The 17822-nt window shown below is 33.3% G+C and overlaps 1 protein-coding gene across 1 annotated transcript in view; it reads left to right on the forward strand.

Moving 5' to 3' along the window:
• Positions 1 to 17822, forward strand: part of LOC103600211 (gamma-1-syntrophin-like) — a 152742-nt gene that overhangs the window by 110169 nt on the left and 24751 nt on the right. The window contains exon 7 of the mRNA XM_008584457.1: positions 13287 to 13389. Coding sequence (XP_008582679.1) covers positions 13287 to 13389 — 103 coding nt within the window. The remainder of the gene's footprint in view (positions 1 to 13286; positions 13390 to 17822) is intronic.

A 17822-nucleotide genomic window follows, 5' to 3' on the forward strand; every position in this document is an offset into this window, starting at 1 on the left:
TGTGAAGTCACACAAGATGCGCAGATTTCCAGATGACCTCATAAAATGCACTTATAAGATATGACGGGTAACATACTGGCTGGCACCAAACTATGTTTAACTATTGGTGTGTGTGCTCCTTTCCTGGGGGTTGCTTTGGATTAAGATATTGATGCATTTGGTTTGGAGAGAAATGGGGACAAGGCTGAAATCTGAGTCTTAAGCCCAGAGCATGAAAACGAAAGATTTCCCAAAAGGTTTTGTTTTGGGTTTTTCATTGTTTTGTTGTTGTTGTTGTTGTTGTTTTTCCCATCATTAAGGGACCACGTGATGAGAGTCCTCTGAGACTCTCATTGGAAAGATCTTGAAGTAGAAAAATAGACTATAGAGAGGTCTGAGATGACAAAATAGAAAGGCAATAATTTCATAAGTTTGCTAATGGTCATCCTTAGTTAGTCTCACTAATTTCCATATAGGGAAGATGGGGGATATACATTACTTTCAAATATGTATTAAATATTGTATTAGTCTTATTTCTGTTGCTTATAACAAAATACTCAAAACTGGGTGATTTAAAAAGAAAATAAAATTTATTTGCCGACAGTTTCTGAGTCTTGGAAGTCCAAAGTCCAGGGAACACTAGGATTTCCCACCCTCTTAACAGCCTCAGTAGGGGGTTAAATTTTCAATACATCAAACTTGGGGTACACAATTCAAGCTTCAGGGAGTTTTGGGGGCATATAATTCAATCCAGTACAAATATTGAGCAATCACATAAAGTACATGCATCTTGTACACTTTAATAAATATCTTGATGACTGTCACAGTTATCTTATGTCTGACATTTTTGTGCATGACAGATTTCTCTGAAAGCCAAAAGTACAAATATTGAGCAATCACATAAAGTACATGCATCTTGTACACTTTAATAAATATCTTGATAACTGTCACAGTTATCTTATGTCTGACATTTTTGTGCATGACAGATTTCTCTGAAAGCCAAAATTTAAAGTAATCATTAAGTAATAGAAGAGATATATATTTTTTTCTTTATGTAGTTAGCAACTATTTTCTCCCTACTCATTTAATACATTATACTTGGGATGTACACATCTATTTTTAAGTGTTTGAAATTGCCAGATTCTCAAAGAAACCACTGTTTTCCTGTGACAGTACAGCTGTTTCTCCATGTGCAGACTTTAGTCAACAAGGCAGTGCTGGCACAGCGCACTTGTGGTGGCTCCAAAAGTACTGCTAATGATATTAGAGCATTTATACTGTACATTTACAATATGCTTCACAGGGGACAACATTTAAGATTCGGAATAACATATTAAAATGACTCACGCAATAGACTGAAATGACAGAATGTGTCAGGGAACAGTGTAAGCAGTTGTAAAATATTTACTTCTTATTTCTATGGTGTGCAAACATTTTGTGATAATATGCATAAATGTTTAGCAACTGTATTCTGCAGCTGCAATTCTAATGTGGGTGTGATAATATTTAGCTTTGTTTTTTAGATTTTGACAATTCATTATGCTTGAGATAATCTTAGGATTCTGTAAAAATAAAGAAAAAGTGTTATGATTTCTTTCTTTTCCTTCAGGAATTCTACTTAAATCTGGCACTTGATTTACAAACTAAACATTTATATAGTATTGGTTTTACTATTATAAATACTAATTATCCTGATTTGAGAATCACATATTGCACACAGGTAATTCTATTCAATTCCTTATCCCAGAGATATGTACAATCAACTATGTTTCAATGAAAAAAGAAAAAAAGAAAAAAAAAAAAAAAGAAATAAACAGAGTAAATATAGGCTTAAGTTATTTTCCCCTAAAGTGCTTATATCAAATATTACCATCAGTATGAGACTTTATTCAAACACTTTGGATTTTCTTAGATGTGGAGATGTCCTGTACCTCATTATTCTGACTCAAGTACATCATAACTATGTATAAGAAATATGCTACAATCTTTTTAGCCTGTCAGGTATGTCTTTTCTTCCCCTGCTCCCAACATTTGAAGTGGATATACTTTATTTAATGTGCAGTGATAGCATTTTATAAATATACTCTTCATCATTGAAGGAAGGTAGGAGGTATTAAAAGTTAAGGGTCTGAGTTAAGTATTTTAGGGCCTCTGTAAATATTTTATTGCATTTTAATATGATGATGGGGCTTTTGCTCATTTGAGAAGATCATTGGTGCGCTCTGAGATATGACCAGTGAGATAACTGTAGAAACTGGTGGAACCATTGCTGGGACCTTCACATGCAGGGACAGCATTGCACAGGCTGTTGTATGTTTGCTTGTATGTTCTGCCACAATAAGCAGGGAGATGACCCTGTAGAACTTCAGTGATGTCAGTATTATTAGCGGAGTGACTAGAAAAAACACCATTATGCCTGAGTTCCTTATACAGTGCTATTTACATTTAAAAACCTTATGTCTTTTTGTCACTTTCAATTGATTGTAAGCACATGTCTTCCAACTAGTTTGGTAGTCTCTAGGACTGCAGGAGTTTATCATCCTCTTTTCAACATTGCATATTCCATGTTACTTCCCATGGCATTTTGAACATGATAAACATTCAATGTATGTTTGCTGAGTTGATTTAAATTCTATACTCATTGATCCCCCAAAATAATATGCACAAGTAACATACAGCTGAAATCTTATCAGTATATAGAGAAGATACTTGCTCCATTTCATCTTGTTTTCTATACTTAAGTGGGCTCTATCTTCTAGCTCCTTCTCAGAACTAGGGCAGTGAAGTGGTTCTGTACAGCTGGACTCCATAAAGACACATGTGGAGGCTAATAGGTGCTGATGATTGTCTTGAAATTGTTATGAGTAAAATATGCATTTTAAGAAATTATTTGGAAGGAATGGAGAACTCACTTATACATGTAGTTTTATTTTTCACTGCCATATTTTAGCTGTTATATTTGAGCAAGTCACTTGGCTTTTCAATGTTTTCAAAAACTTATCTTTAAAATAAAAGATGATAACTTTTGCCTTGTTTATGTCACAGGCTTTATTTAATAAACCTAAGGCTGTATTATACCTTGAGCACTTATAGTGACAATATAAATCCTTAATTTTCATGGTAGTTAGCACTTTTTCATGGTATCCATTTAAATAAATGTGAATTATGAAACATACAATTGAATGTAAAACTTCATGGGAACAAATTAACAAATCAAAAGAATGTATTAGTTAGTTAATGTGGCCCAGTTTTCAGTAGAGAAAAAAACTGTTATATTTGCTATATGTACAATATTTGGTTTATATTGTTATATTGTTGTACAGGGTAGGTGAGTCTTTGCTATTATTCAGCATACTTTTTGCACGTTGATCTAGTTTTGTTTTTATGGTTTAAAATACAATCTATTACAAATATGATGCAAGAATCAAGCTGGTTTTTCTTCCTGCATTTGTCCAGTACAAGAGTGAAATGGTAAACATGAAAGTCTTTGACCCTATCTATTGGCCTTAGTAAATCTTTGAACCAAGAAATTTTCTTTTGATATCATCCAAAAACATAGCTTTAAGGGTTAAATTAACAGTGGCCCTGTGTAAGAGTTGCTTATGGAAATTGAGACCAAAACAAATAAACAAATAAAAAACAATTGTTTTCATATCTATTTGCAAGAAGTCAGTAGTAACTCAGCTGAACTGAAAAGGCGAAACTGTAAAATTTACATTTACGAGCATAGCTATCTATATATAACTTTACAGATATAAACAGAACCTATACAGATATAGGTCTGGGTTCATAGTTCAGTTTGATATTTTCTTCTCACTCTTAGATTTTATATAAACTCCTCTATAATTTCCTACCAGATTATTCTGTGGTACTTTTTTACATATAACTCTTTAATTCATTGAAATTAATTGTCAATGGAGTTGTCTGAAATAGTGTCCTGTTTTATTCTTTTCTGAAAGAATAGCTAAATGTGCCTGCACCATTTATATCCAGCCCTTTATCTATTTATTTTTTTAAAATTTATTTACTAATTAATATTATTATTATTTTTTACATTCTAAGTTGTTGCAGAGCAATAGAGTGGGAAGAGGAGAAAGGAGGGGGAGTGTGGTTGAGGCCTGTGGTAGCACCCCCTCGTTCCAACAGGGGAGGCAAGGGGGCTTCCAGTGGTGGCTCGGTAGTTGCTCTATAACCAGTCTTTAAACAGTGAATTTAAAAATATTTTTATCATGTATTAAAAGTTCAAGTAATGTAATATCTATTGGAATTTATATTCATGTCCTCTCATGTATATCTATAGCAACATCAATATGTTATTGATTTGATTATATTACTTAACAGAATGTTCAGATATTGATAACTCCTCTCCTTCTATCCCCTACTGCTGCTCCTTTTCAAGTATTTCTTGTATAATTGGAAGGATGTTTTAAAACCTCCAATTGACTTTGTCAGAGGATTTCATCAGGCACACGGCACATCCTTGCAAGGGTTCGTTTTGTTTTCTGTCCTTCAATAAGAATTTAAAATTTACTTCAAAGTAATCTATGTTTGGAAGGATGTTTTAAAACCTCCGATTGACTTTGTCAGAGGATTTCATCAGGCACACGGCACATCCTTGCAAGGGTTGGTTTTGTTTTCTGTCCTTCAATAAGAATTTAAAATTTACTTCAAAGTAATCTATGCCCATTAATTGGAAGGATGTTTTAAAACCTCCAATTGACTTTGTCAGAGGATTTCATCAGGCACACGGCACATCCTTGCAAGGGTTCGTTTTGTTTTCTGTCCTTCAATAAGAATTTAAAATTTACTTCAAAGTAATCTATGCCCATTAGTTAAATCCCTAAGGATTTTGTAGAGATTTTATTTTCTAGATTTTTACTATTTCTTTTGATGTTTACTGCTACCATAGGAAAAGGGCATTTTAGGTTATAGTAATCTTATACGCTGCTAACTCAACATGTTACCTTTTAAATTCCAATTGGTATTTTAGTGAAGTTTATTAGTTTTTTTTTCTCACCTTACAATTATATTTTAATAGATATAATTTTATTTTTTAAATATTTGTAAAGGTAATTTCATTTTTTAATTTTACTATATTTGCTAGAACTTATAAAATATTGTTGAAAAATAGTGCAGTTTGAAGGCATCTTAATCTAGTACCTGGTTTTAGTTGACATGATTTTATTATTTCAACATTTAGGGTAATTTTTGCTGCTTTTTAAAGTTCACTTTATTAAACTTACTCATTGAAAACTATTTAATGAAGGCTCTATATGGAACAGTTGCCTTGCCTTCATGCAACACACATTTTGAAGGGGCAAGGACAGATACCAGCAGAACAGACATTATGTAAGCACATGGGTAGACACTATGTCAGCACAGGCTGGGGTAGGCTAGGAGGTGCTAATAGGCATGGAAAATGACAGGTAGAGTAGGTACGCAAAGGCATGGGTATGTGGGGAATTATTTTAAGTAGGTTGGTGAGGGAAAGGCTCCTTGGTATGATTTTTGAGCAAAGAGTAGAAGGAGGCAAAGATGTTAGCCATGCAAATACGGGTATTTAGGTAAAGAGCATGCTAAGGTCAGGGACAGCCCAAAGTGGAGGAGCATGACAGGGATTTTCTTCTAGTCTTACATTTATTTCTTAGAGGTTTTAATCAGGAATTACTGCTCAATTGGATCAAATGTCCTTTCACAATCTTTAATAGAAGTTATATTGATTTGACAAAATTAATTATATTGGTAATAAATTCCTGATATTTATCCAGGCTTACAGTTTTTGAAATAAAGCTTACTTGGTCATAGCACAATTTTGTTTGTCACCTGCTGGATTCTATACACATACATATATAATACTACATTATTATAATACATACATTATAAATACAGTACTATCATATATATTCATATTAATAATGGTCTCTTGTTTCTTTTCTTCATACTATTTATGTCAGCCTTTATTTTTCATTTTCATTTTAATTTAATGAATCAATTAGACAACTTCAATCATTTCCTACTGAAATCACATTTTTTAAGAATTAGATAAAACTCTGTTTTACTCTTCTATTCCTGATTTTTTTTTAAAGTAGAGCTTTTAACAATTGTAAAATTTAATTTATCCTGCTTAATGGATCACAAACTAGTCAATTTACCTCATAACAATAAGAAAACAGAGCAAAATATTGCTTGAATTATTTAGGAAATCTTTTGGAATTAAAACAAATACTGAAATAGTATTTCTATAGCCATGTGAACTAGGTAACAATGTATTTTACTTGTGTTAAAGTTTAACTTGGATAGAGTATGACTTTTCAGACACTTTTATAATATAGAATCTTGTTTCAATGGGGTCTTCAAAAATTATGAAATTATTTTCAGTCACAGTATTAAATATTATGGTAAAATTTGATCAAGTGTTTTAACATTCTTGCCTCACTAAAGGAAATGGCTCCCATACTGAAATTCATTGATATATTATTATTATTACATCCTTACTAATAGAAATGAGATTTATTAGAGTTGAAAGTTGAATCTTTATTCTTAGTTGTAATAAATATTTACCAAAATACAAAAATTACTGCACATTTCACTGCTATTTTAGTCTGAAACTTTAGGAATTCTGAAATATTAACCTTTTAATAGTTTCATATTTCAATATTAAAACCAGATAATCACTTTTTGTTGTGAATTTTTTTAAATGACATAAAATTTAGACTAGAAATGCCTATAGAAGCATCCCTATTACATTTCTTTATATATACTCATATATACACACACACATATTTGCATATATATATATATATATATATATATATATATGAAATGTTTTTACAAATGAAAATGCAGGAAAGATAATGAAATAAGTTAATAAATAAAATGCATCTTCAGGGATATTGCATTACCTTTCTTGAACTTATATGTCCACAATTATCCTAATTCCATCCCTAATTTGTTGTATTACTATCTCTTCCATCACTGTTCCACATACTATGGTTGTAGCAATTCAAGGTAAAAGCTGATGTGCCCTTTTTTCTTTTGCATTGTTTCCTCTGCATTTCAAATGGCATATGACCTCTCTCAGTTGATATGCTCACTACTTCCAAAGATGATATGATAAGGTTGTCCTAGATACAGTTCTATAACCTAATTTCAAGTTGGATTATTTCTGCTATCCAATCCAACAGTACCAGCTGTTGTGAATGTTACAGATTTCTTCCTTGGTCAGATGTTTATCTCTCAAGAAGGCCCTATCTTCCTGCCTGAAAACAGGCAACCACCATGACTTTGTGTGAATTCTGTAGGTGTGAATGTATACACTTACACTAAAGCACAAAAGGGCAGTGTGCTCCCTCACTCTGCCACCCCTGGAGACTCCTTTGTAAACCTGAATGTGCAAGCAGATACATGATGACAGCAGGACTCCCCAACCCCAGTGTGAAAGCCTTTAAGTTACAGTTTCATCACTGACAGTCACCCAAAAATACATGTAATAAGGTAAAGTCTTATTTTCACCCAATTTATAAGCCACCTCACGAAAATTATTCATTTATTTGTTGTCTGTATGAAGCAACCATTTTAAGATGAATAGTAAAGCATGTTAGAGTTGCCTAGGTTAGCCTAGTTATTTTGTCTGTAAAACAGCCTGTTTCAAAATCAGTCCTCAAAGTCATGTTTAAGATCCTTTTCAGCCCAGTTCCAGGATTTTAAGGACATAATTTACTTCACTTAACAGTTAGTCTAATGGGATGAGCCAATGTTAATGTAAAACTCTAGGTGACTGTTTTCCATTTTCCTTGTCAGGCAGCAGTGGATCTCATCTTCCTCTCTCTAAATTTTACTTGTTTGCCTCAATGTCATGGGAGGGTAGGGACTGTGATGCTCACAAGCTGGTCTCATGGCCCCAGCTGCCCTTGAAGGGGTATGTGTGTGTGTGTGTGTGTGCGTGTACTGACATGTGCTTAAAACATGCCCAGGCAAAGCAGCCAAGCAGCAGGGCCCTCTTTCTATCAATTAAACGCAGCTCCGGGCACTCCGGGCTTCATATACCAGAGTGCTGGCAGGTAGCTAAATTCCTCTTTAGCTAAATTTCTCATATAAGACAGACTAGCCTTCAAGGGAGGAGAGACAAGGGTGAAGAACAAAAAAAAAGTTTTATGAAGTTTCCTTCTTAACAGATGAATGGAACTTAAGAACATTCAGTTCATGATCTGAATTGTTAGATTTGTGGTGGTTTAAATATTAGATTAAACTCATAAATATCATTTTAACTCCATTTTCCTTTTCCATTCTTACTGATTGCCATCATATACCAACCTCAGTCTCTTTGCCCAGCTACTCACATAAGGCAGTGTGAAAGAATAACTCTGCTAACACTTTGTCTGTTTAAAATTCACATTTAGTTTGAATCATAAACTGTGAATAAAAATGAAAAAGATAACTGAATTTGTTGTTTCCAATTTCCAATTTTGTGAGAAGAATCTATTCATTATTATTCACAATATAGAACCTGTATTTTCCACCCTGACAGTATCAGGCTGATGAAATATACATTCAGAGCATAGGAGGAAATGTGAACAAAAAATTTAAAACACACATTGAACTTATACATGTCATATTTATTCCAAAATTTACACTTCAGATGTTGATACTGTTATGTCTTTATTGTTTAACACTAGATATTATCTATTGTACACTTACTATCAAATATGAGTATTTAGATATTTTATTACACTGCTCCCTATATTTCAATTCCTTACAAATTCCCGATAGTTATATAATACTGAGTATATCAGTATTAAGTGTTATAATATAATGTCAATGTCAATACATAAGCCAAGTTCATAAGTTTATATTAAGGCAAAAAATGAAAGAAAAATTATTGAGACTTTTAGTGGGATTATCTTGAATCTACAGAAAAATAGAACAGAATTGATATCTTTATAGTATTTTATCTAGCAATCCATGACATAAAATATCCTTCTATTTATTTAAAAATACATTTTATATTTGTTGGTATTAAACCAAAACCCAGTGATCTTTATATATTAAATTTGTATCTATGCTATTTCCTACTAAGCTCTCTTAACTCAGCTGATAATGTCTTATATAATAATGTCTTTAGGTTCTTAAGGATTTTCTAATTTCAAAATCATGTAATATCAGGAAATGAGAATTTTATTTCTTCTTTCAGTTCTTATGCATGTTATTTGTTTTTTTTTTTTTGCCTTATTGTACTAAGAACTGAAGAAAGATTAAGGAAAAAAGGGGATGGGGACATTTTTTCTTCATTTCTGATCTCAGGGAAAAAATATATCAATAAGTCACCATTAACAATGATGTCTGAGTTTTTTGTTCATAATTTTTATAATTTTAAGAATAATCATTTATAGACTCCATTTTTAAAATTTTTAATCAAATGTTTCTTGGCATCTATCAAAATGATTATATAATTTTCTACTTTTAATGTGGTGACATAGATTGATTTTTTTGCATTTTAAAAATTATTTTGTGTCTTTATGGCCAGTAATACTCTGGGATAGTTAACATACAATAAACTGTACATATTTAAAGTGTACAGTTTGATACATTTGGATATTTGTATAAATCTATAAAATTACTAGAACAGACAAGATAATAAAATACTTATTAACTACAAAAATTTTATCTTGTCCTTTTATTATCTCTCCTTCCACCTTTTTTTATTTTTACTTCTTCCCACTCCCTAGACAACCATTAGTCTGTTTTCTGACACTGTACGTTTGTTTGCATTTCCTACAATGAATTTTTGTCAGATTAATACAAAAGTATCATATTTTTGGTGCCTTAATAAAATACTGCTGTTGTCAAAATTGGAAATTCTGATTGCGAGTATACAGAAATGTAATTGTTATTTGCATGTTTGTCTTATATCCTGCAACCTTGCTAAATACAACTACTATAGTATTGCTTGTTAGTTTTTATTAGTAGCTTTTTTTCTTTTTTGTTTCCTTTGGTAGATTCCACAACATTGTCTATGTAAGCCATCAAGTCAACTGCAGATAAAGACACACTTTTGTTTTTTCCTTTCAAATCTAATGCATATTTTTTTTTCTTCTATATTGCTGTGGCTAGTACCTTCATTAAAATGTAATGTTGACTAGAAGAGGTTAGTATGGATATTCCTTTTTTCCCCCCTATACTTAGGGCCTTAAGTCCTTCAGTCTTTCACCATTTAGTATGATGTTACCTGTGAGTTTTTCATAAGTTCTCTGTCAGTTTGTGTAAGTTCCCTTCTACTATTACTTTGCTCAATGTGTTCATCAGAAATAGATTTTGGATTTTTTCAAATTATTTTTGATGAGTCAGCTTACATTTTTAATATGATTAATTATGCTAATTGACCTTTTAGTGCTAAATCAACCCCATACTTCTGGATTAAACTTCATTTGATCAAGATGTATTATCTTTTTTATGTATTCATGGATTTGATTTCTTAAAAAAAAAAAAAAAAAACTTAAGAATGTCCATATATGTCCTTTATCCTTGGCTGCTTTTAAGCGGATTAAACTTCATTTGATCAAGATGTATTATCTTTTTTATGTATTCATGGATTTGATTTCTTAAAAAAAAAAAAAAAAACTTAAGAATGTCCATATATGTCCTTTATCCTTGGCTGCTTTTAAGAGTTTTAAGAGTTTGTTTTTTTGTGTGTTGTTATTTTTAGTTTGCAAAATTTTAATCTTGGTGTAGATTTCTTTGGCTGTATCCTTTTGGAGTTCCTCAGTTTCTTAAGTTGGTGGGCTGATGGTCTATCACTCAGTTTGAGAAGTTTTCAGACATTATTTGTTTAAATACTCTTTTAGCCCCACCCTTCTTTCTCCTCTTCTCTGTGACACAGTTAATATAAACTTTATATATTTTGTTACTATTCTCTTTATTTTCTGTGTTCTTCAAACTGGGTTCATTCCATTGTTTGTACTTATCTTCATTAATTCTGTTCTCTCTCATCGCCACTGTTATTGAGCTAATCCAGAAAGTTTTTAATTTTTGTTATTGTATAATTTCCATTTGGATCTTTTTTATAACTTGTTAGTTCTTTGCTGAGATTTTGTAACTTTTCATGTAGCTCAAAAGAATTTGTAATTTCTTGTTGAAACATTTTTATTAAGCTTGTTTCAAAGTCCTTGTCAGATAATTTCTAATATGTGATTTATCTTATTGATGCTAGTTGATTACCCTTTTTCTTTCCAATTGTGATTTTTCCAGGTACAACATGTGATTTTTATTATATCCTGCCCAGTTTTTCTATTATGTTAGATGACTCTGAGTCTTATTTAGGACATTTTTTTTTTTTTTAATGCAGGAAATCACTATGTTTAGCACACAGGTTTGTGGGCTGTGGTTTCATTTACAATATCTGCTTTAGAGCTTGTTTGGTGCTGCTTTGATCTGATTAATTTATTGTGTGTTGCTGGGGCTCCCGCTGTTCCCTGCTGGTGTTGTTTGAGGAGATAAACAGTGCTTTCCCAGATTGGACCCCTGCTGCCACTAATTAGATGAAGGAATGCTTTATCTAGTGGTGTCTGAGAGCCTTTTGGGGTCACTGTTTGTAGTGGAGGGTCACCTCCTGCCTGGGAAGGAGGTGGGGTGATGGGGATGTTGAGGACGGGTTACCCTTGTTGGGACTCTCCAGCACTGTGGTGTCTCTAGGTGGGAGAGGGTAGTCTTAGGCTCTTGAGGGCAAAGTGATTTCCCTCAGTAGGCACTTATGATGAGATCCTCCTGCTAGTGTTCCTGGTCACATTATGCCTCTGGGTGGGGAAGAGGATTTGCACGCCCAGTGGGAAGGAGAGCTCTCTGCTCTATGCCTATTGTCACCAGGGTTTCTAATCAGTCCTCTTCAGCGGTTCGGTGAGTTTGCCTGGTGTTGCAGAGACTCATTCAGACCAGGGGTTGTGTGAGCCTTGCAAGGTTGCCTTCTGTTTTTATGTTGGGGATCAGAAAATGCCAGGCCTGATTGATGTTTTTCTTTTGGGCAGGGGCATGTAGGGCACCCAGCCTCTCAGACCCCTAATCAGTTCTCATTTCTCTTTTCATCATTCAGAGTCCCTTTTTGGTTGTCACCTGCATTTTTTTCAGTGTTTGTAGTTGTTCTTACTGGGGAGGAGCAAAGAGGAATGAGACTCTTTTATGTTGGGGATCAGAAAATGCCAGGCCTGATTGATGTTTTTCTTTTGGGCAGGGGCATGTAGGGCACCCAGCTTCTCAGACCCCTAATCAGTTCTCCTTTCTCTTTTCATCATTCAGAGTCCCTTTTTGGTTGTCTCCTGCATTTTTTTCAGTGTTTGTAGTTGTTCTTACTGGGGAGGAGCAAAGAGGAATGAGACTATGCTATCTTGTCAGGGCCAGAAGTCTTCTAAGTTGTTTTGATAGCCAATTATTTAATGACTCAAGCTTGAACAATTCTTCTGTATATTTAATAAGAAGTTATATTGTCATATTTATTAACTACTTCTTCACTAATTATTCTTAATTCTCCCCTTAGTTTACATAAGTGTTTAAAAATATAAATATGTTTATATAGTCTCCAGTTATGTTTGCTACCAAAGAATCCTCAGCTTCTTATTCTTTTTTTAAGTTTTTAAAATATTTTAAATTTTACATTGCTTACATTGTTCTAGATATGATTTTTGGAGAAATTGAGATTATTTTAACTGGTAGAAGTAGACAAACTAATTTCATAGTTGAGAGTTATTAACAACAGACTCCATCATTATACCTAGTTTGCAAGGAAAAGAAAAGAAAATATTTAAAGGTGTAGCAGGACAGTAATGCCCATTAATTTTTTAAGAAAGGGTTTGAGTGAGTTGGGCCAATTTTATTTAATTTGAATTAACACTCTGGTCAATATCTGCAGGATCATTTTTTCTTAGATCTCCAAAGCTTATCCTATTTAATGACGCATAGTAGATGCTTAATAAATATTTACTAAATTTCTAAGTACAGTGATTTGAACATTACGTCTGTCTTTCAGTAGATTTTATGCTCCCTCATATTGCCTAGTATAGGCCATAAATTCAGGAAGACCTTGACAAGTGTGAACAGATGGTGCACACTGTACATGAATGGGGGACCACAGGGTGGTGAGGAGAGGCAGGACACTGGTGGCCGTATTACTGAAGCATCAGTTTACTCCCTCTGTCTTTCATAAAATGTTTCTGACCTTTAGGGAATAATGGGAAGTGGAAAAGACAATGAATAATTTCAAGGTTTTGCAATGGCATAAAGCTTGGTAAACGTGATAAAGATTGCGTTCTTTTCATTCTTAGGTTCAGGTTCTTCGGAATGCTGGAGAAGAAGTGACGCTAACAGTGTCTTTTTTAAAAAGAGCACCTGCTTTCCTCAAACTCCCATTGAATGAAGACTGTGCATGTAAGCATTTATGAAGAATGAATAAAATGTTCACATCGTCATATTCTCTTTGTAAACCATTATTTTCTGATAGTAAATTTGCTATCTGTTTTTAAAGTTAGGATTCCTGGCTGAATATAAACATTTTATATCAGAAAGTGCTCTGCTAACCTTTATGAGAAGGGAGCAGATGTTATTTTTGTTTCAGAAAGTATTCACCACATTACCATTCTTTTCCAACCTGTAGCAGAAGTGTTGTTTTAAAAATGGGTATCGTATCAAATATCCTGTGCGCATTATGTATCTCTATTAAATTTCATTCATAGTATTTGGTGAATACATTTTCTCAAATCAGACCATGATAAACAGTTGATCCTTCTGTGGGGGCGCTGACCCCACATAGTCAAAAATCCACCTATAAATTTTGAATCCACCCAAACTTAACTACTTAACTACTACCCAAGTACACTATGCCCAAGTTGAAGCCAGGCCATGCTGTGCACCCCAAGCCCTGCAGGTGTGGGGGAATGGGGGCACCGCATCCTTACTTAAAGTAGTTTACGACTAAACTACTTAACTACTTACTAGTAGCCTACTAATAGCCTACTGTTAGGTAGTCCACTTAACTGTGTCAATATAATTTTTCCAATATATTTATTGAAAAAAATTCAGGTATAGGTGGACCAATGCAGTTCAAACCAAAGTTGTTCAAGCAGCAACTGTGCTCTGATTTGATTACTACTCTTGCCAAACAAGATTTACACTGAAGTTGTCCTGATGACAGTCAGAAGATTGAAGGAAGAATTTGCCTTTGTGGAAATGTAATAATTTACATAAGACTTACTTAAAACGTTCTTTATCAATTTTCCTTCCTTGCTCTTTGTTTCTGAAATAAAATGTACATTATCTAATATTTTTGCTAAAAAAATTAAAGAATATGTTTTCTCTGAGGCATAATTTACATGCAATAAAGTACAAAGATCATATTAGCACCATGCTCTAAGCACCTGCGCTAACTTGCCAGGTAAGTGCAAAGATCTTAAATGCAGTTGGATCAGTACTGAAAGGCACACATTTGCTTAATCCCCTCTCCTTTCAGTCTCAGAACAGTTTTTCTGTGGCTCTTCCCACTAAACAACAGCCATGTAAACACCCACTAACTTAATATCTCACCATCTATTATTTTCAGCATATATTATTTTGCCTATTCTAGAACTTTCTAAAATGGAACCATACTGTGTGTAATTTTTTATTTCTGGCTTCTTTCATTTTGAATAATTTCTTTCAGATTTACCTATGCTATATATTTCAGTAGTTTGTTCATTATATTGCTGTGTGATATTTCATTTTATGAATATAATAAAGTTTGTTAAAGCATTCTCCTGTTGTAGGTACCAGAGCTGTTTCCAATATTTTGCTATTATAAATGAAGCTGCTATAAACATTTTTGTACAGGGCTTTTGGCAGTTTTATAATTTTCTTTCACTACAGTAAGTAAATAACTAGGAGTGGAATTCCTGAGTGACGGGAGAGATGTATAATTAACTTGTTAATAAATTGCCAATAACTTGTTAATATTTCAAAAATGAAAATATTTTTTATTGTGGTAAATAATACATAACATAAAATTTAACTTCTTAACCATTTTTAAGTGTATGGTATAGTAATGTTAACTATATGCACATGATTGTGCAACAGATCTTCAGAACTTTTTCAACCTGCAAAACTGAAACTCTGTATCCCTTAAACAACTACCCATTTCTCATGCTCCCAACCCCTGGCAAAAATCATTCTATTTTCTGATTATAAGGGGTTGACTACTTTAGATACCTCATTAAAGTGGAATAATAAAATATTTATCTTTTTTGACTGGCTTATTTCACTTAGCATAATGTCCTTAGGCTTATCCATGTTGTAGCACATCATAGAATTTCATTCCTTTATAATATTGAATAAAATTCCATTGTATGTACATACCACATACTTTTTTTTATTTTTTGAGGGATAAATTATATAATGTTTTATTTTTTAAATTATATGTCCCTGCTGAATCTCGATTTTCTCAGTCTAATGATACATTTTGGTGATTTTCTGGGATTTTTCCTCCTTCCAGCATACCATAGTTTTAAAATCCATTCATGAATCAATGAACATTTAAGCTGGTTCCACCTCTTGGGTATTATAAATAATGCTGAAATGGACATGGTGTACAAATATCACTTCGTGATCCTGCTTTCAGTTACTTTGGATACATACCCGGAAGTGGGATTGCTGAATCATATGGTAATTCTATCGTGATGTTTTGCAAGAACGTCCCTACTGTTTTCCATAGTGGCTGCACTAACTTCCAGCAACAGTGTCAAGAGTTCCAAATTTTTCATATCTTCATTGACACATTATTTCTGGGTTTATTTATTTATTTGTTTGTTTATTCATTTATTTTGATAGTGGCCATCCTAATGATTGTGAAGTTATATTTCATTATGGTTTTGGTTTGCATTTCTCTGATGATTAGCGATGATGAGTATCTTTTCCTATGCTTGTTGACCATTTGTTCATCTCCTTTAAAGAAATGTCTATTCAAGTCTTTTTTCCATTTTTTAATTTAGTCATTGGATTTTTTTGTGTGTGTTTTTTGGTTTCAGGGCTTGTTGAATTGTAGAAGTTCTGGATATTAACCCCTTATCAGACATATAGTTTGCAAATATATTCTCTCATTTCATAAGTTGCTTTCTCACTCACTATATTGATTGTTTTCTTTGCTGCACAGAATGTTTAATTCTTCTGTAATCCTATTTGTCTTTTCTTGTTTCTGTTGCCTATGCTTTTGGTGTCATGTCTAGGAAATCATTCCCAAATCCAGTGTCATGAAGATTTTCCCTAAGTTTTCTTCTAGGAATTTTATAGCTTCAAGTCTAATGTTTAGGTCTTTAGTTTATTTTGAGTTAATTTTCATATATAGTGTAAGGTCAGGGTTCAATATTTATTTTTTCACAATTGGATATCCAGTTTTCTCAAAATAATTTGTTAAAAAGGGTATTCTTCTCCCGTTGTGTAGCCCTGACACCTTGTTGACGATCACTTGATAATGTGTTGAGAGTTAATTTCTGAATTCTCATTTTGTTGGTCTATATGTCTGTCTTTATGCCAGTACCATACTTTCTTGATTACCATAGCTTTGTAATATATCTTGAGGTCAGAAAATGTAAAGTCTTCATCTTGGTTTTTGTTTGTTTGTTTATTCTCTCAAGATTGTTTTGGCTATTCAGAATTTTTTGTGGTTCAATATGAATTTTAGGTTTTTCTTTTTCTATTTCTGCAAGAATATACCATAGGGATTTTGATAGGAATTGCATTGAACCTGTAGATTGCATTGGCTAATATGAACATTTTAACAATGTTAATTCTTCCAATCCATAAACATGGGGTGCTTTCCATTTGTTTGTATTGTCTGTAACTTTTCAACAATGTTTTTTACTTTTTGGTGTATGAGATTCTTACCTCCTTGATTTAGGTTATTCCTAAGTATATTATTCTTTTTGATGCTACTGTAAATGGGATTGTTTTCTTAATTTTTATTTTTGGTTGTTAATTGTGATTGGATAGAAGCACAACTCATTTATGTCTGTACTTTTTCTATTCTGCAACTTTACTGAATTTGTTTATTACTTCTAACAGTTTTTTTGTGGAATCTTTAGGATTTTCTACATATAAGCTCATGCCATCTGTAAACAGATATAATTTTACTTCTTCCTTTATAATTTGGATATTTTTATTTCTTTTTCTTGCTTAATTGCTCTGGCTAGGGCTTCCAGTACTATGCTGAATAGAAGAGTTGAGAGTGGGCATCCTTGCCTCGTTCTTGATCTTAGAGAGAAAGTTTTACATTTCCATCCTTCAGAATGATAGTAGCTGTGGGCTTTTCATATCTCGTCTTTATAATGTTTAGGTAATTTCCTTTCATTCCTAGTTTGTTGAATTTATATTTTTAATCATGAAAGGGTGATGCATAATGTTAAATGATTGTTTTCTGCATCAGTTGAGATGATTATGTGCTCTTCGCGGTTGTTTGAGGAGATAAACAGTGCTTTCCCAGATTGGACCCCTGCTGCCACTAATTAGATGAAGGAATGCTTTATCTAGTGGTGTCTGAGAGCCTTTTGGGGTCACTGTTTGTAGTGGAGGGTCACCTCCTGCCTGGGAAGGAGGTGGGGTGATGGGGATGTTGAGGACGGGTTACCCTTGTTGGGACTCTCCAGCACTGTGGTGTCTCTAGGTGGGAGAGGGTAGTCTTAGGCTCTTGAGGGCAAAGTGATTTCCCTCAGTAGGCACTTATGATGAGATCCTCCTGCTAGTGTTCCTGGTCACATTATGCCTCTGGGTGGGGAAGAGGATTTGCACGCCCAGTGGGAAGGAGAGCTCTCTGCTCTATGCCTATTGTCACCAGGGTTTCT

This window comes from Galeopterus variegatus, unplaced genomic scaffold, assembly GCF_000696425.1.
Source record: "Galeopterus variegatus unplaced genomic scaffold, G_variegatus-3.0.2 Scaffold3264, whole genome shotgun sequence".
NCBI classification, from domain to species: domain Eukaryota; kingdom Metazoa; phylum Chordata; class Mammalia; order Dermoptera; family Cynocephalidae; genus Galeopterus; species Galeopterus variegatus.